The 20,562-nt window shown below is 65.9% G+C and overlaps 4 protein-coding genes across 4 annotated transcripts in view; all 4 read right to left on the bottom strand.

Annotated features, from left to right (window-relative positions):
• EMIHUDRAFT_464582 (hypothetical protein) overlaps nucleotides 1-3,088 on the bottom strand; it is a 7,472-nt gene extending 4,384 nt beyond the window's left edge. The window contains exons 1-8 of the mRNA XM_005766443.1: nucleotides 2,269-3,088; nucleotides 1,937-2,012; nucleotides 1,645-1,773; nucleotides 1,373-1,402; nucleotides 1,157-1,333; nucleotides 782-990; nucleotides 332-455; nucleotides 39-263 (exon numbers count right to left, since the gene is read on the bottom strand). Coding sequence (XP_005766500.1) covers nucleotides 39-263; nucleotides 332-455; nucleotides 782-990; nucleotides 1,157-1,333; nucleotides 1,373-1,402; nucleotides 1,645-1,773; nucleotides 1,937-2,012; nucleotides 2,269-3,071 — 1,773 coding nt within the window. The 5' untranslated portion in view covers nucleotides 3,072-3,088. The remainder of the gene's footprint in view (nucleotides 1-38; nucleotides 264-331; nucleotides 456-781; nucleotides 991-1,156; nucleotides 1,334-1,372; nucleotides 1,403-1,644; nucleotides 1,774-1,936; nucleotides 2,013-2,268) is intronic.
• Nucleotides 3,089-3,489: 401 nt separating this feature from the next.
• Nucleotides 3,490-4,575, bottom strand: EMIHUDRAFT_103542 (hypothetical protein; the record flags this gene model as incomplete). The annotated part of the gene is made up of 1 exon (XM_005766442.1): nucleotides 3,490-4,575. One exon carries the CDS (start codon nucleotides 4,573-4,575, stop codon nucleotides 3,490-3,492), a length of 1,086 nt encoding a protein of 361 aa, XP_005766499.1.
• Nucleotides 4,576-10,700: 6,125 nt separating this feature from the next.
• EMIHUDRAFT_356717 (hypothetical protein) lies at nucleotides 10,701-11,347 on the bottom strand. Its single transcript, XM_005766441.1, has one exon. The coding sequence runs from the start codon at nucleotides 11,134-11,136 to the stop codon at nucleotides 10,903-10,905; it is 234 nt and encodes a 77-aa protein (XP_005766498.1). The 5' UTR covers nucleotides 11,137-11,347; the 3' UTR covers nucleotides 10,701-10,902.
• Nucleotides 11,348-13,835: 2,488 nt separating this feature from the next.
• On the bottom strand, nucleotides 13,836-19,259 carry EMIHUDRAFT_103541 (hypothetical protein; the record flags this gene model as incomplete). The annotated part of the gene is made up of 3 exons (XM_005766440.1): nucleotides 13,836-13,976; nucleotides 14,184-17,811; nucleotides 18,292-19,259. The coding sequence occupies 3 exons, from the start codon at nucleotides 19,257-19,259 to the stop codon at nucleotides 13,836-13,838; spliced, it is 4,737 nt and encodes a 1,578-aa protein (XP_005766497.1).
• Nucleotides 19,260-20,562: the final 1,303 nt, after the last annotated feature.

The following is a 20,562-nucleotide window of genomic DNA, read 5'->3' as shown; positions in this document are numbered from 1 at the left end:
GTGGGGAGGGGGGGGAGCGGTCGCGCCTCGTCGAGCACCACGTACGTGACGCGCTGCAGGTTGGTGACGCGGCCGCCGTTGGCGGTGAGCATGTCAATCATCCGGCCTGGCGTGCAGACGACGACCTCGGCGCCGCGCCGCAGCTCGGAGATCTGCTGCTTGATGCCGGCGCCGCCGTACACCGGGACCACGCGGATGCGGGTGAGCCGCGCGAACTTGTGCACCTCGCGGTAGACCTGCATGGCGAGCTCGCGCGTCGGGACCTGCTCACAGCTGCAGGTGTGAAGAGACGCGGTTCACAGCCACCGCCCGCGCTGCGACAGGTGCCGACCATGATGAGAGAGATCGGCCCGTCGTTCTTCTCGAGCGGCGGCTGGTCGAGCACGTGTCGCAACATCGGCAGCGTGTAGCCCATCGTCTTGCCGGAGCCGGTCTTGGCGATGGCGATGACGTCCCTGCGCGAGAGATGGGGAGAGATGGGGAGATATGGGGAGATGTTGGGAGTGGCGCAGCGCGAGCCGTGCCTGCGCGAGAGATGGGGAGAGATGGGGAGAGATGGGGAGAGATGGGGAGATATGGGGAGATATGGGAGATGTTGGGAGTGGCGCAGCGCGAGCCGTGCCTGCGCGAGAGATGGGGAGAGATGGGGAGAGATGGGGAGAGATGGGGAGAGATGGGAGATGTTGGGAGTGGCGCAGCGCGAGCCGTGCCTGCCCTGCATGATCGTGGGCAGCGCCTATAGGAAGGTTCCAGGAAAGGTCTAGGAAAGGTCTTCCTCCACTGCATGATCGTGGGCAGTGCCTGCGACTGGATCGGGAAGGGCGCCGCGTAGCCGCTCTTCTCGATGACGGCGAGGACGGCGTCGGAGAGGCCGCACTGCGTCCACTTCTTGATCGGCTTGGGCACGCGCTTGCCGCGCACCTTGAGCTTGTCCATCGCGAGGCGCGTGGCGGCGACCTCCTCGTCGCTCATGCGCTTGATCTCCGGCACCTGCGCGCGGAGGAACACGGGCAGGAACTGTCTCTGAAGCTTCTCGGAGCCGTCTCTAGGCTCGACCTCATCTCGTGCGTCCGGATGGAGGAGGGGCAGGCGGGGACGTGCCCCCTCCCCCTACCCTCCCCCCTGCCTCTCCCTCCCCTCCTCTCCTCTCCGGCACCTCGATGTAAAAGTTCTTTCGGAACGGCAGGTAGGTGACGGTCGAGTGGTCGACGCGCGGCAGCTCCTTCTTCTTGGCGCGCGCCACTTCGGCCAGCTTGGCGGCCTCGGCGTCGGAGTCGGAGTCGGAGTCGACGTCCGCATGCTCCGCCATGTCCGGAAACTCCTCAACGAGCGCCTGTTCACAGCTGCAGGTGTGAAGAGACGCTGTTCACACCCTCGGCCGCTCCGCGAGGTCGAGGAGCGCCTGTTCACAGCTGCAGGTGTGAAGAGACGCTGTTCACACCCTCGGCCGCTCCGCGAGGTCGAGGAGCGCGCGTCCATCGCGTCGTCGCCGGTGCCCATCAGCTCCTGCGCCGCCTTCTCTCGCGAGCGCGCGGCGTCGTCCGCTTGCTGCCGCATCCGCTGCATGAACTGGGCGTGGAACTGGTCGGTGTCGTCCCCGGGCGGCTCCTTGTCCGCCGCCTCCTCTGCGTCGCTCTGCTCCACGTCGCTCTGGCCATACGGGTTGCCTCCTCCGCTCGCGGCGCCGCCGCCGCCCTCGCCGTCCATCGTGTCCCACGAGCTGGCCGGTCGCGAGTTCATCGCGACGATATCGTCCCAGGTGATGGACGTCGCCTAAGGAAGGGGAAGTCAAGCAAGGTGCACTTCTCCGCACACACGAGGTGGGGGGGCAGGGGCCAGGCCGCCCTCGCGACTCCACGTCTGGACGACAGGAGCCGCACGGCATTCAAAGTGCAAGGGCCCGGTGCGTTGGGTGAGCGGTGTGAGAGTGAGTCACCTGCAGCGGGGCGCCCTCGTCCGCAAAGTCCCCCTCGTAGAAGGCGCCCAGCGGGTAGTAGAGTGCCGTCACTCGCCTGGCGGGCGGAGGGGCGAGGGGTGGGGTCAGTGAAGCCAGTGAGTCGGTCGGTCGGTCAGTGTCTGGTCAGTGTTGCATCCCTGCCGCGGACGACGACACACGCAGGCGGGAATCTCTCTTGGAGGTGTCTCGGAAATGCGGAGGTGTCTCGGAGGTGTCTCGGAGGTGTCTCGGAGGTGTCTCGGAGGTGTCTCGGAGGCGTCTCGGAAGTGACTCGGAAGAGACTCGGAAGTGTCTCGGAAGGGTCCGCGCGCCGGCCATCAAAGAGCCGGCCATCCAGCGCGCGCGCGCACTCGACGGCGGCGTCCTCGGCCTCGAACTCGACAAAGACGCGGCCGAGCCCCCCCCCCGGGGGTGGGGCTCCCCCCTCCGCCGCGTCCGCCCCGCTCGGCACGTGCACACGCAGCAGCGTCCCCCAGCGGGAGCACTCTGTCCCCGTCTCCATCCGGACCTGGTGCGCCTCGTCGGCAGCGGCGGCGGCGCGCTCGGGCGAGATGAGGTTCTCGAAGCAGACGCAGCGCGAGGTGCGCTGCGCCGCCCTCTCCTCCCCGTCCCCCTCCTTCCCCAGGTACAGCCGCGACGACACGTGCGCCATGTACGCCTCGAGAGGATCGGCCGCCGCATCCTCGCCAGCCGCTGCATCCGCGCCCTCGCCCGGTGCGTGGCCGCTGCTGCCGGCACCGTTGCCGTGGTGGCTGCCGCCCACGCCGTTGGTGTGGCCGACGCCGTTGGTCGCGCCCGCCGGCCGCGGCTGCTGCGGCTCGTCATCGTCGAAATACGACTCGTCGGCGTCGCCGCCCGGCGCGCGGGTGCGGGAGGCGGTCGCGCCTTGCGCGGAGGAGGCCGCCGGCTGCTTGCCCGCCGCCCTCTCCGACAGCGCCGACGAAGACTCCGCCGCGGCCGCCTGCTCGGAAGAGAGCTTGGCCTGGCGTTTGGCGCGGAGCGCCTCGAGCGCGTCGCCGGGAGTGGCGTCGCTGGGCCCGGCTGCTTGGCGCGGGCGTTTATCCGCGTCCTCGTCAGGCGGCCCGCCCTCTCGCCCGCGCTTGGCGGCCGGCATGCGAGAGTCGAGCAGAGAGGACCCGCTGCTTGCGGGGTGCGCTTTTTCTTTTTCGACTGCGTCCCGCCTGGGTATCGTGCCGATTTCCTCAATTTTGCCTCAGATTTTGCCCCAGACCAGCTCTCAGACTCAGGGAAAGTCGCGAGTTTCCAGAATGGAGCACCAAACACCTCTGTTTTCCCTGGAAATTTCCGGAAACGCAAAGTGCTGGGGACCCTCTGTTTTCCTTTTTGTTTGCCGGAAAAGTATATGCAGGCCAAGGTGCACTGCTGCACGTACAAGAAGACAGAACTCAGGCCCGCGCCAGCTCCCCTCCACGGGGAATGTGTCTAGGAATGTGTCGTCTGTCTGGCTGGCACGCGGCGCCAGCCCTGCCGCCGCGTGCTAGCCAATGGCAGCGGCAGCCTCCCCCAGGGTCTCAGCCGAGCAGCCCCGGGAAGCCGCCGCCGACAGGGAAGGGCGCTTCCACGCCGCCGGCACGGCGCCCCGCGTGCCTTCCTGCCGGCGCGAGGCGCGAGTAGTCGCGCACGCCGACCATGTCCATGTCCATGTCCATGTCGATGTCCATGTGCATGTCACACGCGGCCGGCGGCGGCGGCGGCGGCGGCGGCGTCAGCAGCGGCGGCGGCGGCGGCGGCGGCGCGAGGCGCGCCGCGAGGGCGTGCAGAATCGGCCCGAGGGCGACGGCGGCGAGGAGCGTGGCGAGGAGGAGGCGCGCAGCGGAGCGCTGCGGTTTGCGGAGCGATGTGCCTGCGACTGGGTGGCGGCACGTCGCGATGGCGGCGTCGTGCGTGCACAGCAGCCGCGGCGGCGAGTCGGCCCCCTCCGTCGCCTCATCCGAGGACGATCCACTGCACGGGTCGTCGAGCACCGTCGCGCAGCTATCCAGCGAGCTGCAGCCGTCGCGCTCGGCCAGGGAGGAGGCGACCGGGTCGCAAGGCCGGCCGCCAGAGGATGTGGCGGTGGCGTGCGCGGCCTCGCCTTCGCCCAGCGAGGTCAAGTAGCACACCTCGCCGCACATGCCGCCGTCGCTGCCTTGGCCGCCGTGCGGGAAGGCGGACGGAGACGGGACTTCTGGTGGCGGCGTGCTGAGGAAAGGGAGCGGCGACGGGACGGCTTCCGGCGTGAGACGCGCGGCCGTTTTCGCCTCCATCCCGCACACTGGATTGGACGGCCGCTCGTCGGCAGACGAGCCTGGGCGCTCCGCTGAGAGCCGCAGGGACGCCACCTCCTTCTCCTCGACCTCCTCCTCCCCGCCCGTGCTGGGCACCGCGGCGAGCGCGCGGATGTTGAAGGAGACTGGAGACGTGATCTCGGCCACGCCTGACCGCGCCAGCGCGCGGATGATCGTGGAGCCAGAGGCGGGGCTCGTCAAAGACTCGGTGCAAGCTGCAACCTCGGCAACCGGAGACGTGCGCCCGCCATCTTCGGCGTCCTGCTTGGCCGCGAGCCGGTGCTTGACGCCTTCGCGGATGCGTGTTGGGATGGCGGAGGCGTGGAGCATGCGGGCGAGGTTGCGAGCGGCGAGCGGCGAGAGCGGCGAGGCGGCGAGGAGCACGGTGCAAGAGGCAAATTCTCGGCCAGGCGACGGGTGAAACTCAAACGGTCAGACAAAATTCTCTTTTTTACTCATTCCAGGATGATCGCGATGCGTTCGCTGCCTTCGAAATCTGACCGCGCGGTGCAGCGGAGCCTCGGCCAGTCTTTTAAGCCTGTTTGGTGCTGTGTGTCGCTCGTGCGTGTCGTCATCATCTGTCTCGCGTCCAGTGTGAGTGTGAGTATTCACTCTCGCGTCCACCCATACCGCGTTGGTTGGTGTCCAGTCCGACCGAGCCTGGCAGTTCTTCACCTTTCTACCTAACCTAACCTAGCAAACGCCCGATGCGCGCGCGTGTGTGTGTGTGTGGAGACGTTGGAGAAGAGGGAGAGGGCAAAGGAGAAGGAGAAGGAGGCGAGATCGCTGTGAGTGAGTGAGTATTCTTGGGTTGGAAACGGTCTTGGCCGGTGCCGGGCGGCGGCGGCGGCAGCGGCACGCGCGGGCGGACGGATTCGGACGGGGCGGAGCAGCGACCGCCTGGGCGGCCGCTGCTCTGTCTGCCAGAGCGCGCCGTCTGCGCAGCTCGAGCGCAGTCAGGTGCACAGGGAAGCGTGGCGGCGCGGGGACGCGCGGCGGCGGTGGCGAGCAGGCGAGCGGCCCGCGCGCGGCGAGGCGGACAGGTGATCGGCAGGCGGGTGATGGGCCGCAGAGTGACCGCGCCCAGCGATCGGAGCGAGCCGATCGTCGCTCGGCCGCAGCTGACCTCGAAGGCGTGCGGAGCGCGACTGTCGGTGTCGGAGGGCGGCCGTCATGTGGCGAGGAGGGAGGACGACAAGTGCGCGTACGGGTCGCTCTTCATCGGCCAGTCGAGCGGCACTCAAGTCGAGACCGAAGCATGGGCGACGAAAAGCCGTGGGGCCGGTGGGAGGTAGGACGAGATTCGTTTCGCGCTTTCAAAAGCGGCTTCGCGCGCAGCGCAACTTTGGTTTGCCACGAAAAGCGCTTCCAGCATGCGTGACATGTGCCATTGGGCTGGAGGCAGTAGGGTGGCAGAGGGTGGTGCGCGCTAGCTAGCGCGCGAGCTTTCCCAGAGCAACAGTGGAAAAGGGGGCTAGTCGGCAAAGGACATAGCGGTGAACACCCTGGCGGGACTACAACACCAGGCTGCAGCGGTGAGGAGGTCGTACACCATCCGGATGGAGGAGGCCACGCGAGACCAGCCGATGGGGGGGGATGACTCGGCGACGCGGAGGGAGGATACGGTGCGAGGCCTCGCTAACGTGCAGCTCCACCGGGGACGCCAGGACCCTCCCCCTGTGCGAGGGCCGGGAGAACTCGTGCAGGAAGAGAGGGCGAAGTGCGCCCCCCTATCACAACGTGCGATAGATATCCTGGGAGTGGCGCCGCCGCCCGGCCCCCCTGCCCTTCGGATTGTCTTGGGCGAGCACAGGCCAAAGGGTGGGAGACAGGTGGTGGTGAATGTGGGGAGGGGGACCAAGTGGAGTCGGGCCTTAGCACACGTTTTCGCAAGAAGGGAGGAGCCGGGGAGCACCGACCAGATGGGGCTGGAGGAGGCGGGCCGGGGGGCGTACCGAAGATGGCTCAGACTTGGGGACGTCCGGGCAGTGGACATGAACGAGGAGGGGGGGGGGGCTCTGCCAACGGGGATCCGCCCCACGTCGGATCTCGAACAGCTGGTGGGGAACGAAGTGGTGAGGGCGCTGACCCAGATTAGCCGTGAACACGGATCGGCGACGGGTGCCCTGGTCCTGACATGGGGCAGCGGAGGTGACCAGCTCGGGCACCGAGAGATCGTTGCGGAAGAACTGCGGGGCCTTGTACGGCAGAACCAGCCGCAGGCGGGAGCACGGAGGGAGGAAGCCATGCGAGCCTCAGACGGAGGAGGAGCAGAGACGGGGCACGGGGGAGGGACAGCCGACGGCACGAGTCGGAGGAAGGGCTGAACCGAACCAAATTAGCCACGAGCCTCCTCCCCGGATCCGCACGCCTGGCTATGATTCGGTGGTTTTCCTAGATGAGGTCACGCGGGTGATGAGGGCGAGGCATGCCTTCGGCGTCCTCGGGGATGTAGTGGTCCACGCGACGCCATCCCGAGGGAGGGTGGAGCGGCTGTACCAACAGGCGGTGACCCGGCTGGGACACATGGACCAAAAACGGAAGCACGGTACGCGGGGCTAACCCTCGGAGACACGGAGACCCGTGTTTACTTTAAGGCCCTTGCCCTGCGAACGCGCACCCCCGGGGCTAGGGCTCTCTAGCCCGTAACCCGATCCCGATCATCCGGCCCGCTGGGTGCGCTTCTGAGCTCCCCGGCCCTGGATGTGAGGTTAATGACTGCACTCCAAGTGCTCCAAGTCGGCGGCCAAATTCACACCTCGCGGGACTCCTTATGTTTTCGTAAACGTAGTCGTGGCCCCCCGCTACGTCGCACGAAACGTGCAACCGGGTAGCGGGGGGCAAAAATCGGTAATTTTCTAAACCCCGTCCGTTGTTCAGTATCAACTTGCGCATGCACACACACAACACCGCACCGTGTCTCGTCGCTCGTGTCAGTTCGAGCGCGGCGTGCCGCTCGCGACCTCACTGCCCCGGCTCCCGCGCTCCCACGCCTCGATCTTCTTGGGCAGCAGCTGGTTCCAATTGGACAGGTCCTCTCCGTGGCCAAGGCAGCCGCGCTCGCCCTCGCCCCAGGTAAAGACGGCGCCGCCAGCAGTGAGGGCGATGCTGTGATCGCATCCTGCGGACACAGCGACGGCGCGCTGCCCAGCCAAGGCCTCGACCTGCTTGGGCAGCAGCTGCTCCTCCTCGTCGCCGTGGCCCAGCTTGCCAAAGGCTCCCCAGCCCCAGCTCCAGACGGCGCCGTCGGCGGTGAGGGCGATGTTGTGATTGTGACCAGCCGACACAGCGACGACGCGCGGGCCAGCGAAGGCCTCGACCTTCTTGGGCAGCAGCTGGTCATGCTTGTCGCCGTGGCCCAACTGGCCCCCGCCTCCACCGCCCCAGCTCCAGACCGCGCCGTCAGCGGTGAGGGCGAGACTGTGGTAGTTCCCCACCGACACAGCGATGACGCGCTGGTCAGCGAAGGCCTCGATCTTCTTTGGCAGCAGCTGGTGCTGCTGGTCGCCGTGGCCCAGCTTGCCATAGGCTCCTTCGCCCCAGCTCCAGACGGCGCCGTCAGCGGTGAGGGCGAGGCTGTGGTCGCGTCCAACCGACACAGCGACGACGCGCCGGCCAGCAAAGGCCTCGATCTTCTTTGGCAGCAGCTGGTGCTGCTGGTCGCCGTGGCCCAGCTTGCCATCCTCTCCACGGCCCCAGCTCCAGACAGCTCCGTCGGCGGTGAGGGCGATGCTGTGGCTTGTTCCAGCCGACACGGCGACGACGCGCTGACCCGCAAAGGCCTCGATCTTCTTCGGCTGCCGCTGATGCTGCTGGTTGCCGTGGCCCAACTGGCTAAGGACTCCAAAGCCCCAGCTCCAGACACTGCCGTCAGCGGCTAGGGCCAGGCTGTGACCCTCGCCAGCAGACACGCTCACGGCGCGCTCGCCGCCCAGCGTCGACGGGAGGCGGGTCGGCGTATTGAGCTGCGGCACGCCCTCGCCGTGGCCGAGCAGCCCGGGATGCCCTGCCCCACTGCCGCACGACGAGAGCCGCCCCTCGCCGTCGATGAAGAGGCTGTGGGAGTAGCCTGCCGCAGCCCTCGCCGGCGGGTTGGACTCGCAAAGCAGCGCCACAAAGCACAGCCACCGCACGGCGCAGCCCTCGCCCTCTGGCTGCGCCGGCAGCTCGTAGCCGCGCGCTTGCGCCCACAAGCGGATGGCCTCCACCACGAGCGAGGCGTGAAAGAGAAGCGAGACGGCAGCGACGCGAGCGATGTCTGCGGGGCTGTTGCAGCGAGAGAGGGCGCGCGCGAGGAGCTCCGTGGGGAGGTCGAGGAGGCGGGTGGGCGGCGGCGTGTCTGACGAGGGATCGGCGGTGGTGGTGGCGGCGGCGAGGCCGCGCGAGCTGCGCGGCGGGGTGGACATCGCGAGAAAAAGAATTTATTTATCGTACAGGAGAAAAGACGAGCACTTGTTGTGTGTTGTGTGTTGTGGTGGTGTGCGGTGTGCGGGGGGTGTGTGTGTTGTGCGTTGTGTGTTGCGTGTTGTGCGGCGGGCGGTGGGCGCAATGCGGGTGGGGGGTGGGTGGGGGGTCGGGGGGGGGGCACTCACCCGGGGTTGCAGGCAGGGGGGGGGGGGGGGGCGTCGCGCAGTCTGAAGCGTCTGAAGGAGGGGGAATGTGTGATGTATGGTCGTCTACGGAGGGAGGAGCGGCGGAGCGGGCGGCGGGGGACGATCGATCGGCGACGCCCTCGTCGTGTGCGGCGGTGCTTTACGGACTAGGCCCTCAATACGAACAAACGTGAGCTCCTCAGGCAGGAGCGGCAAAACGTGATCGATCGAAGAGAAACGGGGGAATGCAGCCCGCACCACTTTTTTCTTTTTGTTGCCTGTTCTTTGTATCAGAGGAGAAAAGACGAGCACTTGTTGTGTGTTGTGTTGGCTGTTCTTAGTCCGACAAGGGGAAAGACGAGCACCTGTTGGGCGTAGTGTTGTGCGGTGTGCGGTGTGCGGGGGGGGATGGCACACCATTTGTCAATCGGCACACCGATGTAACCGCACACCGATGTAATCGGCACACCAATCGCTCGAGGTTGCACGTCACGCTAGGTCGCAGCGCTCTCGCCGTCGCGTGCGGGCGCGGCGGAGCGGGCGGTGGGGGCGCTCGGACGGAGCGGGCTCGGCCCCGCAGGTCCCGCCACCTCGCCCGGCCGCGGAAGAGGCAGGCGCGACGCTGAAGAGGGATTTCGCGTGTGGCATTGTAGGCGTTTGAGGGAGGCGGCCGGCAAGCGCCAGGCGACGCGCCGGCTGCACACCCCGGCCCGGAGCGTCCCGATTGCAGCCTGGTGCGTTGCCATCCTAGGCGTCGCGAGGTCGAGCACGCCAGAGCCGTGTGTTTTTACTGAGCAAGCTCCCACGACACTGGGCACGGTGGGAGTCAGAAACGTGGTCCTTGCGCGAGGGGAGCTCGATAGACTCGAGGGGCCAGGATACGCCGCGAGGAGGACGGAGTTGCGCCGAAAGGCGAAAGAAGCCGCGAGAACAAGGGACCGGCAGGCGGCGGCGTCACAGGACGAGGCAGAAGAGAACGACGCGACAGAGGAGGAAATGACAAGGGAGAGAACGACGAGAGTGGGACGGCCGCGAGGTGGCATGAAGGTTGCAGCGAGAATCGGAGAGAGACTGCGAAGAGAGATAGGAAGAGGCAGACTCCCTAGGGTGGGCGACGGCTAGCGCACCACACACCTCTCCTTAAAATCCCTGTGTGGTGGCGGCGTGCCGTCCTCCCATCCCTCCCTTGGGTTGTCTGTTTTCTTTCTTTCTTTCTTTGGGCACGGTCGACAAAAACGCGCTATCTGCGCGCGGCGGCGGGCCCTCGCGCCAGTCGCGCTCCCCCTCCCCTGACGCGCCGCCCGCAAAGCGCGCCTCCTCCGCCGACTCCTCCGGCTACGACTCTGAGACGCCCGACGAGGTCCAGCAGGAGGCGGTGCGCACGGTCCGTTGAGCATGCAAAAGGGGTGCAGGGGCGACGACGATCAGAGATTAAGCGACGAGATCACGGACGCGGTGTGTGTTGTCTTGACCGTGTGACCGCGGCGTTATTTGTACATTGACCAGGCGGTTGTGTATCGCGCGCCTTGCGGCTGCCTGTGAGGGCGAGCCCATGGTTGCGAGTTATTGGACGGCTATTCCTGCCACCTGCGCCCCTGTGTGGTTGTTATAACAGAAAGCGAGGACGCGAGTAACAAGAAAAAAGGTTGTCTTGCAAAGAAAGATTTTTTATGCGAAAGGAATCGACGGAAAGAAAATGAATAAAAGAAGAAAAGGCTGGCCGATTGACACGCCTCCGCGATTGCCTTTTGGAGGCGCCCGAGCGAACCGTCCTGGACACGATGGCGGCTCTGTGCAGTCCGTGCGTGTTCGCGACCGACACGGCGGCGGAGCGCAACTCACGCACGGCTCGCTTCAAGCTCCGTGCAGTCCGCGCTGCGCTTGCGCGCCCCGTCTGGTATCGCATCAGCCCGACGTGCCGCGAGTTTGGAGTGACGTCACAGGAGCTGCGCGACTGGATCAAAGACAGAGACGAGCTCGAGATGCTGTGTATGCTCGAGGCATGCCTCGACGCTGTCGCGCTTGAGAGTCAGTCGCCCGATTCGCCGAGGTGCATCAGTTGGCCTCACAACAGCACGGGGACGGAGGCTCCCGCCTCTGAGACTGGGCCTCCGCCGCCCATGTGGTCGAATGAGCCCCAGACGTGTCTGGCGAAGCTCTCGGCGCGGCAGACGGACTTCTGGCTCGATCCGCTCGAAGAGTTGTCGGGAGAGAACTCGTGGTCAACATGCCGGATGGCGGTGCGGGCCGCGTGAGAGAGTGTCCGCCTGGAGTGTCCGATTGAGGCAGCCACAGCCATGTGGCCTGTGCCGTCGTGTTCAGTCGTTCAATGTCCAATGAGACGTCTACTATCTGTTGAGTACGTTCAGCATTAGCCCTAGGTCGGAGAGTCTCAGGTTGTCAGGAGAGGATAACGATGAGTCGCGGTGTGGAGAGATGACAGATGTGCGTTATGAGATCAGAGATGGCTCTCGTCCTCACTACGAGGAGAGCCGCGCCGCGCACGGCGCAGGCGGGGGTAGGGACCGGGGTCGGGGAACGTAAACGAGTGTTTCGCATTGTTTGGTATTGCTAAAAATCTCTCTCTCTTGTTCGACCGTGCCTGGTACCAAGACCGATCTCACTTACATACACATTTACTCGCCAGACGTCCTGTTCTCTCCCACCCGATGGAAACCGGTAAGACGCTGTCGTGAGCCAGCCGCTCTTGCGGCAGCCGCCAGCGGAGGCCGAGGGCGAGTCGACCGCCAGGCCGCACGATGGATGCCGCTGCAACCGCGCACCGCGGCGGCTGCTTGCTTGCTGGCGAGAGCAGCAGCGGCGCGCGCGAGGCGGCAGCGAAATCGGGTCCGATTGGGGTCTGCACGCACATCTCCACCCCCGCGAATAGAGTGTGTGGTGTGTTAGGCGTACAGCTCATTCTCTTCATCGAGTGTGTGGTGTGTTAGGCGTACAGCTCATAACAAGAAGAAATCTAACAAGTACAGAAAAAAGAAATCACCGCGTTTTTGCCCATTTTCGGTCGTCCGTCAAAATATCTGAAGATCTGAATGGGGGATTCTCCCCAAACCTTGCTCAGCTGATCCAGCCTGGGTCGTAGGCCAGGCCTGGGCAAAGAAACCAGTACCTCATCAGGCTTCCCTGAGCGTCACAGCTCGGTGATCGCGCCGGCCGGACACCACTGTGACGTCCGTTCCGGGCATTTGAACGCGACCTTCGGGGGCAAAGACATTGGCTCTATGGCTCAGATTGGACTCCTCTTGGTCCCTTCTGATGCCCTAGGCCACACCTGGGCCTTACCCGGGGTTCTAGGGGCCGGGCAGGGTTTGCCCCCCGAAAGTGGCCCGGGGAACCTTAAGTAAGTAAGGTCATTCACGGGTGTCCGCGCGGTCCACTGTCCCCGCTGGTAGGACAGTGATCGCCGCAAACCCTGTGGTCAGCTCCATATGTGTGTGAGTGTGAGTGAGTGACACACACACACAAACTCACACACACACGCGGAATCGGACATTTTTTGTATAGGCACCGGAACGCCAAAAAACTAGTATGTCTTCGAGGGAACGCCTCCAGGCGAGCCTCCACCTTCTCTGTGGCGCCCTGCCCCAGCCCTGTCTTTGCCCGCGCCCCGCGTCCGCCTCCGCCTTGTGGGTGTGCCGACCCACGCCTCGAAACGCTCTGGATGTGGCGTGTTGGACGCTGCTTTGATCTGCCGGGAGCGACACAGCGTGATGAGGCTCTGCGGGGACCTGCGGGAAGCGCTGGTATTGGTGGTAACGCTTTGATATTGCTGAAAATGTAGCTGCTGAGAATGAGTTCGTGCCTTCTCAGCACTGACATGTGTTGGCGGTTGCTGCCTGCAGGTACGCACTTTGTTATTACCGGAAGGCTGAGCACCACATTTTACGAGATGCTCTCGTCATTGGATTTGGTGCGAGAGCTGTATGTGAGACCGAGCCACCAACGGGACCAAAAGCCTGCGGTTGCAGTCTGCGTGACTGGGATGCAAAGCCGTCTGATGCCAACAAACCTTGTGACGAATATTGTGGCTCCAAATCCAATGTACTCGTTTGATGTTATCTATTGCGAGTGGTCCCTTGTCGCAGTCACACACACGCACACGCCGCATCACACCGCGCGCCCGCCCGCCGCCCCGCCCAGGCGGGAAAGAGATGAGGAGATGGGACAGCGAAGGAGGAGCCTCAAACACGTAAAGGGTGTGGATGCTGGGTTGACCGAAATCGGGGGACGCGACCCACTTCGCCACAGACGGTCCCGCGCCTCGCCACTATGACGGGCACACGCCCCGCACCGTCCGCTGTGTGCCCGTCTTTGTCCGGAGTGAATACTCCAACGCGCTCGTCGGTGACGGTGTCCCCCGATTTCGCCGCGCTCCGGCACCGCTCCGGGACGCACGCCGGCGAAGCACGTCAAGCTGCTGTACGGCCCCGGAATCGCCTCCCCTCGCTTAGCTAGACTGAGAGTTATTGTGCACATGGTTAGTCTCAACAATATACTCACTGACACCCCCCCTCCCAGAGCTCGTCCCGGTCCGCCACGGCCATCCTCGGCCTCCGGAGGGCCCCCGGCCGCGGCGCGGTGCGGCGGCGTCACAAATCCGACGGCAGAGCACCGGGACGCGGTCGGGCGATCTGAGGTCCAGTGAGGCGTATGCATTGCCCATCCAGGGCTATCACATGGACCTATCAACAGGCGCCTGCGGCGGAGCAGGAGGGCCCGGCGCACAACCCCCTGGTCAACTCACCCTCCACACCCCGTATGGGAGGGTTCAGTTGTGCGTCACGCTGCCCGGCGTTTCTCACTTTCCGGGACAGCCCCGCCTTTTCGAGGCAGGAGAGTGTGACGACTACCCCGTACGCCCTGTGCTTCTACCCCGACGCCGACCGCCCACCGCACTTGGAGCACTTGGAGTGCAGTCATACCGCGTCCTCGCACTCCTCACTAAAGCGAAGTCTGAATCCTTAATCCTCAGATTTTAGATTAGGACGCTGTGGGCCCTCTAGCCTCGGCGATCGCGGTGGCGCCGGTGGGGCCGATGCCGTTATAGCTGAGCACGAGGGTGGTCAGCACCCCGTTGACGCGCAGCGCCTCGGCGATCGCGACGCCACCCTCGTCGCCAATCTTGTTCCGCTTCCGGCCGAGGTTGAGGGTGGTCAATACCCCTGCTGAAAAACGCAAAATCCAAAACACAAAAAAGAATTCGCGGCTGCCTCGACGCAAGAAGACAACCCCGTGACAACCCCGTCTTAACTTCCCGCACGCCCCCCTGCGCCGTCCGCTCTCAGAATCTACCCCTCACATCTCGAGCTCGAACCCTTCCCGGCTCACCGCATCGCGAATCGCTTTCTCTCCCTCGTCGCCCAAACTGTTGTACAGCAGGTTCAGCTTGGTCAGCACCCCGTTGACTGCGAGTGCCTCGCCGATCGCGAGACCGCCCTCGGGGCCGATGTCGTTGCGGCTGATATCGAGGACGTTCAGCACCCCATTGACCGCGAGCGCCTCGCCGATCGCCTTGGCACCCTCGTCGCCGATGTCATTCTCTCCGATATCGAGGGTGGTCAATACCTCGTTGACGCGCAGAGCGGAGGCCAGCGCCTTGGCACCCTCGGCGCCGATGCCGTTGTAGCGGAGGTTGAGGGTGGTCAGCACCCCGTTGACGCGAAGAGCGGAGGCCAGCGCCTTGGCGCCCTCGCCGCGGATCTCGTTGGAGTGGAGGCTCAGGTGGGTCAGCACCCCGTTGCCGCGCAGCGCCTCGGCGATCGCAGTGGCGCCCTCGTCGCCAATCCCGTTCCAGTAGAGGTTCAAATCGGTCAGCACCGCCGTCGTCGTCGTCAGGTAAGGAGCACGGGGGCTCAGCAGCAGGTAGGCAACGATCCGAGCATCGCCGTCGTCGAGGCGCTTTTCGCTCCAGTCCAAAGAAGTCGATCTCCGCACCTCCGCCTCCGACGACCCAACCTTCCTCCAGAACGCGTCGAGCGCCTCCTGCGCGGGCCGTTCGATCGCCACCGCCGCCGCCGCAAGGGGGGTCCAACCCTCTTGCGGCGCCCCCGTGCTCCCGTACGAATCCCAGACTGCCTGCATCGTGGGTGCTGGCGGCACCTTGGATGAGTCCTGCGCAGAAGGCGTGGTCGGTGCGAAGGACTCCGTGCCGCCGGGGCGGCCGAGGCGGCCGAGGCGGCCGAGGCGGCCGAGGTGCAACCATCCTGGTCGGCCATGTTTGGGTCCACGCGCTCGTCGGCTAGAACTCTGCTCGAGCGCTGGTTTCCCGCTCGATGAGGCCGATTTGGAGGCGGCGCCTTCCGCTGCCTCGCACGCAGCCTCGGCTGCCCCGTCCTTGCGCCGTGCCTTCTCCACCTTGTTATCAAACTCGCCCTCCAGCCGCACTCCGCGCAACCACTCGGTCAGGCCGCCCGCGCGCTCCTCCTCCACCAGCGTCACGTGCATGTGCGCTCGCGAAATACCGCGATAGAGGCGCGAGCGTGCGACGGGGACGTCGTCGCCCGTCGCGTCCATGCCGGCGACGATCACAAAGAGGCGCTCGAGTCCGTCAAAGTCGTCGATCGAGGAGAGCACGAGGCGCTCGCTGCCTCCGCGTACCGCCGAGCAGAAGAGCGTCGCCGCAGCCTCCTCCGCGTCGATGAGAGAGAAGCGCCGCCGCGTACACTCAAAATTGGACGCGAGCGCTGCCCCGAGCGAGGCTTTGATGCCTTCAGCAAAGGGCGCGTCCCGCACCAGGATCGCCACGCGGTCGTCGAGAAGGCCGTCCCCGGGAAAGCGCTCTGCCAGCTGCTTCACCGCTGCCGCTATCTCGGTGGCGTACGTCGCCTCGGCGCCAGCCGCAAAGAAGCGAGCCTCGAGCGGCGGGCCTGGACGGGCGTGCGCGCTGGAGATGCCGTCTTGGTTGTGCCGCAAAGCAAAGTCGGAGCAGCCAAGGCTGATGCGCGGCGTGCAGCGCACAACCTCCGTCAAACGCACGGCACCCAGCTCCGAGGGGTACGCGGTGCGAGCGGTTGCCTGCGAGTCGTCGCCGAGCAACAAGCACGGGGCGGCCGGCATCGAGGCCAGCATCGGCTTCCACTGCTCCCACTGCGGCGCTGCGTAGAGGTGGTGCGCCTCGTCGACGATGACGAGCGACGCCGCGGGCAAGGGCCAAGCCTCGTCGACAGCTGCGTCGATCTGCCCCGGGCCGAGCGAGAGCGCGTGGGCGCATGGGCGCCCGTCACGCGCCTCGAAGACGAAGCGCATGCGGCGGAGCATCGCGGACCGCGCCTCTCGCGAGGACGAGACGCGCCGCACGCACAGCCATCCCGCGACAAACAGTGCCAGCGCTCGCTTGCGACAGACAAAGACGATCTCGCCCGGCTCCTCCAGCTGCTTGAGGAGGAGGTGGCAGGCGACAAACGTCTTGCCGGTGCCGGGCGGCCCGTCCAAGCGAACCGTGCCTGCCCCGCCGCTGAGCGCTCGGAGCTGCGCCTTGCACGCGGAGCACGCCTCTTGCTGCCGGTCGGTGAGCTCGTGCAGCTGCAGGACCGCCATCTCGTACGACTCGACGAGCGGCGTCGAGTCAAACGACCACGAAGTCTCCGCGCTCACGCTGGCCAGCTCCGCAAATGCCCCCGGGCCGAGGAGGCGCTTTACGAGCGTCGCGTCGAGGCCTGGCGCCCCCGCGCTGTCGTCGCGCAGTAAGAGGTCGTCGCGCAAGGCGTGCAGCTGCCGCACGTTATGCAGCCGGAGGCGTATGCGCAGCGAGTCACTGTCGCCGGTCCTGTGGAAACCATCGACGATCGCGCTAGCGGCAGCGTCGCCGCCGCCAGCAGCGTCGCTGCTGCTGCTGCCACCGCCGCCTTCACCGCCGCCTTCGCAGAGCTTGCGCGCCCCCGCGCTGTCGTCGCGCAGTAAGAGGTCGTCGCGCAAGGCGTGCAGCTGCCGCACGTTATGCAGCCGGAAGCGTATGCGCAGCGAGTCACTGTCGCCGGTCCTGTGGAAACCATCGACGATCGCGCTAGCGGCAGCGTCGCCGCCGCCAGCAGCGTCGCTGCTGCTGCTGCCACCGCCGCCTTCACCGCCGCCTTCGCAGAGCTTGCAACCGAGCCGCTGCGCGAGCTTGAGGAAACTCGAGTCGTCGAGCAAGCCGCCGGCGCCGGGCGCGCGGAGAATGAGGTCAAAGTAGACCTCCTCCTCTGCGACAGCGGCGGTGGTCTGCCCCCACGCTGGGACCTGCCGGAGCTGGGGCACGCTGCTCGGCACGCTGGCTGCCGAGATGGAGCGCGCGAGCCGGCGCAGCTGCAGCTGCCTGTCAAGCGCAGCCTCGGGCTCGCGCCGCCACACTGGCGGCTCGTCCGAATCGGCGCGCACGAGGCAAACGAAATCATTCAACGCGCCCACCCGCGCCCTCGCGACCAGCTCCTGCGCCGCGCCGAAGTTAAGTTCGATCTCGACGATCACAGAACCCCTATAAAGCTTGACGGCGCCCAGGGAGAGCGCCAGTACGCCGGCGGCTGCGGCGCCGGCCGCGGCGTACTGCAAAACGACGCGTTCCTTTAGGGGCCACAGCTTGAAGGGGTCCGTCTGGTGATCGATCCACAGCTGCGACATAGTGATTTTGAACGCCTCGGCTAAGGGCTTGCTGACGAGGAAATGGTAAAAGTTCCGGCAGAAATCCGTCACAATCAGCTCGGTCGAGTCGGACGCGCTCGCCGTGATGACGTACTCGACACCGGAGTGCTTCTGAAAGTCGCGCCCCTGGCTGTGGTCGTCCACCTCGTGCAGCACAACGCACTCAGCCTGCTCGTACGTCGGACGGATCCGCTCCGACATGAGCTGCTGACGCACCCGCTCGTGAACGTGCACCTGCCGATCCCTCGAATGGTGAATCGTGAGCGCGAGCTCTCTCCTCGCGACGAAACAGAATGCCTCCTCCATGGCCTCTGGCGCGTCCTTCAGCGCCCCCTCCAACCTAGGCATTAACTATCGGAATCGTGAGAAGAAGTTCACCACGCGGATCCCGGGATCCTGGTTCCAAGCTCGCCTGGGTCCAAGCTCGTCGACGAGTAAAACCCGGCGGTACGCGGCGCCGCACTTGGGAACGGCACTCACTCGGCCAGCACCAGCACTGCCGCCAGCGCCGCCAGCAACGCCAGCGCCGCCAGCAACGCCAGCGCCGCCAGCAACGCCAGCAACGCCAGCAACGCCGCCGCCGCCGCCGCCGCCGCCGCCGCTGCCGCTTCCATCTCCGCTGACGCTTCCATCTCCGCCGCCGCTTCCATCTCCGCCAACGTGGACGAGCTCGCGAACCGGGGCACCAGCGCGGATTCGCGCTGCCGTCGCAGATTCTCTCGCCGCGACACAGCTGGCGGCGGCAGCAGCAGATTGAGCGTCAGCCGCCCTGGATTCGTGCTCGAGTGCCCGCTGGTTGCGGCGGCGCTCCTCCTCTGACCCGGCCAGCCCGTCTCGCAACTGCCGCAGAGCATTGCGTGTGCTCGAGCCATCATCCTTCACCACCTGAACCAGACGCTGCACCTCCTGTCGCGTCTCCTCCGCCTGCTGTTGCACCTGCTGCTGCAGCTGCTGCGCCTCCAACCGCATCTCCTCAAGCGCCGACGTCTGAAACGTCATGCCGTTCACTGCGTCGATAGCCCGCAGCATCGCCTCGCACGACGAGGCGTCCAGCGCCTTCACGTGGTCTTGTGCAAACCTCTGAAGCATCGAGCGAAGCCGCCGGTACTCCCCCAGCGGTAACGAGAGCCGGCCGGGGTTGGCGGCGTGCGCGATGAGCTTGTTTCGGAAGTCGTTAATTTTTTTGAGGTCGTCCTGCAGCGGCGCCGGGCAGCCCAAGTCGAGCCAACGGTCTGTCCAGACGCTGAGATGCAGCCCGCCGTCCCACTTCTCCGGCAGCCCCGCCCTCAGCTTGTCGGGCGCGTTGCCCTTTGTAGCCTCCGAGCTGGGCCGGCAGCCGAGCACCCTTTGACGCAGCACTCGCAGCTCCACCGCGAACGGGCCGCTGCAGGCGGGATCGACAGGCAGCCGCGACGTGTTGTACTCGGCAGCAGGCTTGCCCGGCGTCACGCGGTATTCGCCCAGCAGCAAGCCGCCCGGCGCACGCAGCGTAAAGCGAACGCGCGGAGGGAGGAGGCCGCTGAAATCCTCTGCGGTCAGCATGATCGACGCCGAGCCGCGCTCGAATGTCACGGAGCCGGGGAGCTCGAGCTCAAAGGACGGCGAGCCGTCGACCAGGAGGCCGCCTCGCGATGCGTCCCACGGCAGATCCGGATAGCGCCGATTCCACAGCGCTTTGAAGTGGGGAGCGAAGAGGTGCTCGGGCGCGGCGGAGAAGAGCAGCCGCGCCGCGCGCACCCAGTACAGCTCGTCTCTGCGCGCGCTTGCGTCCGCTGGTTGGAGCTCCATGTTGTCCGCGCCCTTATCTGCGTCAGCGTGCGGCAAGCAACTCGAAGCGCCGTCAAAAAATAACCCATCGCTGAGCAAGCGCTGACCGTGGTTGAAAAAACGCCGGCCAAGCGGGCTTCCTCCAACGACTCGTCCGGCTACGACACCGATTTACCGGACGAGGTGCAGCAAGAGGCTGTACGCAAGGTCTGCGGCGCGCTCGGCATGAGGGAGCAGTTCGAGGCGGCGATGGCGGCGGGCGAGCTGCTCGAGATGCTCGAGAGCTTGCCGCGAGGGGCGGTCGAGGCCTCCGTTCGGCTGATGCGCGGTTACACCCGCACGGGCGAGTGGCCAGAGCCCATTCTCACCAGCCCTGCCCCGCAGCGCGGCCGCTCGCCAAGCCCCGTCGATGAGTGGTCAGATGGATAAGTGCCCGAGAGCGAGGGGTCCGGGGGGGAGCACAAACATAGGACGCCCAGCCTTGCCCTCGTGCCGCCGAGTGCATATCCTATGCGAGAGAGATACCCTGTGCCCTGTGCCCAGCCCTCTCCGCGCGGCGATGCGCCCTCCCCCCTCGCTTTTGCAAAATCCTGCAAAGGTGGGGACGTGTCTGTCCTCGACCCACAGCCCTATAGCTTGGGATGTCCGTTGTATTGTTTATTTATTTATTGGTTGAAAAAACTCCCGAGGAAGCGCGCGCCATACCCGGCGCGGCGCAGAGCCCACGCAGACGAAAAGAGGGGAGGCGCGGTCGAAAGCCCGAGCCGTCAACCACACTCATCATCTTCTTCTGCTGCTGCTGCTGCTGCCAGCGCTCGCCTCAGCTGACTTGACGGCTACAGGACCGGCCCCAGCTTCGGCTGAGGGCTGACAAGCTGCCGAGCCCAATCACAGTGAGAGTCGTGATTTCTTCCTGACCGAGCAGTGCGGCCGCATCTAACACCGGCACTTGGAGCACTTGGAGTGCGGCTTCGGGGAGGGTCTGGGGAGGGCGGGGGGTGGGTTGCGACGGGTGGGGCCTTGGGGAGGGTCGCCTTTTGTCGGTGGGTGAGGGAGGAGGACCTGGAGGCGTTGCGGCGCGGCCCGGCCCGCGGCGCTGGCGGGGGGGAGGGGGGGGGGGAGGCCCACGACAAACGGCGGAGGCGCGGCGGGAGGGGGGGGGGGGGGGGGACCCGGGGGATTGTCTTTTCCGCGAGACAACGGGGCCCGCGGATTCCACCCTCCCCCCCCAAAAGCCTTTGTGAGGACAACCGCTTCTGTTAAACAAATCCCGCGTGTCCCAAAAGCCTTTTTTGAAAATTCAAAAAAAAATCCTTTTCCAGAA

This window comes from Emiliania huxleyi, assembly GCF_000372725.1.
Source record: "Emiliania huxleyi CCMP1516 unplaced genomic scaffold EMIHUscaffold_51, whole genome shotgun sequence".
Lineage (NCBI taxonomy): Eukaryota > Haptophyta > Isochrysidales > Noelaerhabdaceae > Emiliania > Emiliania huxleyi.
This window is presented reverse-complemented; position numbering and strand designations above follow the sequence as displayed.

Excerpts from the sequence above, each read along its gene's own strand:
- EMIHUDRAFT_356717 (XM_005766441.1), bottom strand. The coding sequence starts at position 11,136 with ATGGCTGTGGCTGCCTCAATCGGACACTCCAGGCGGACACTCTCTCAC.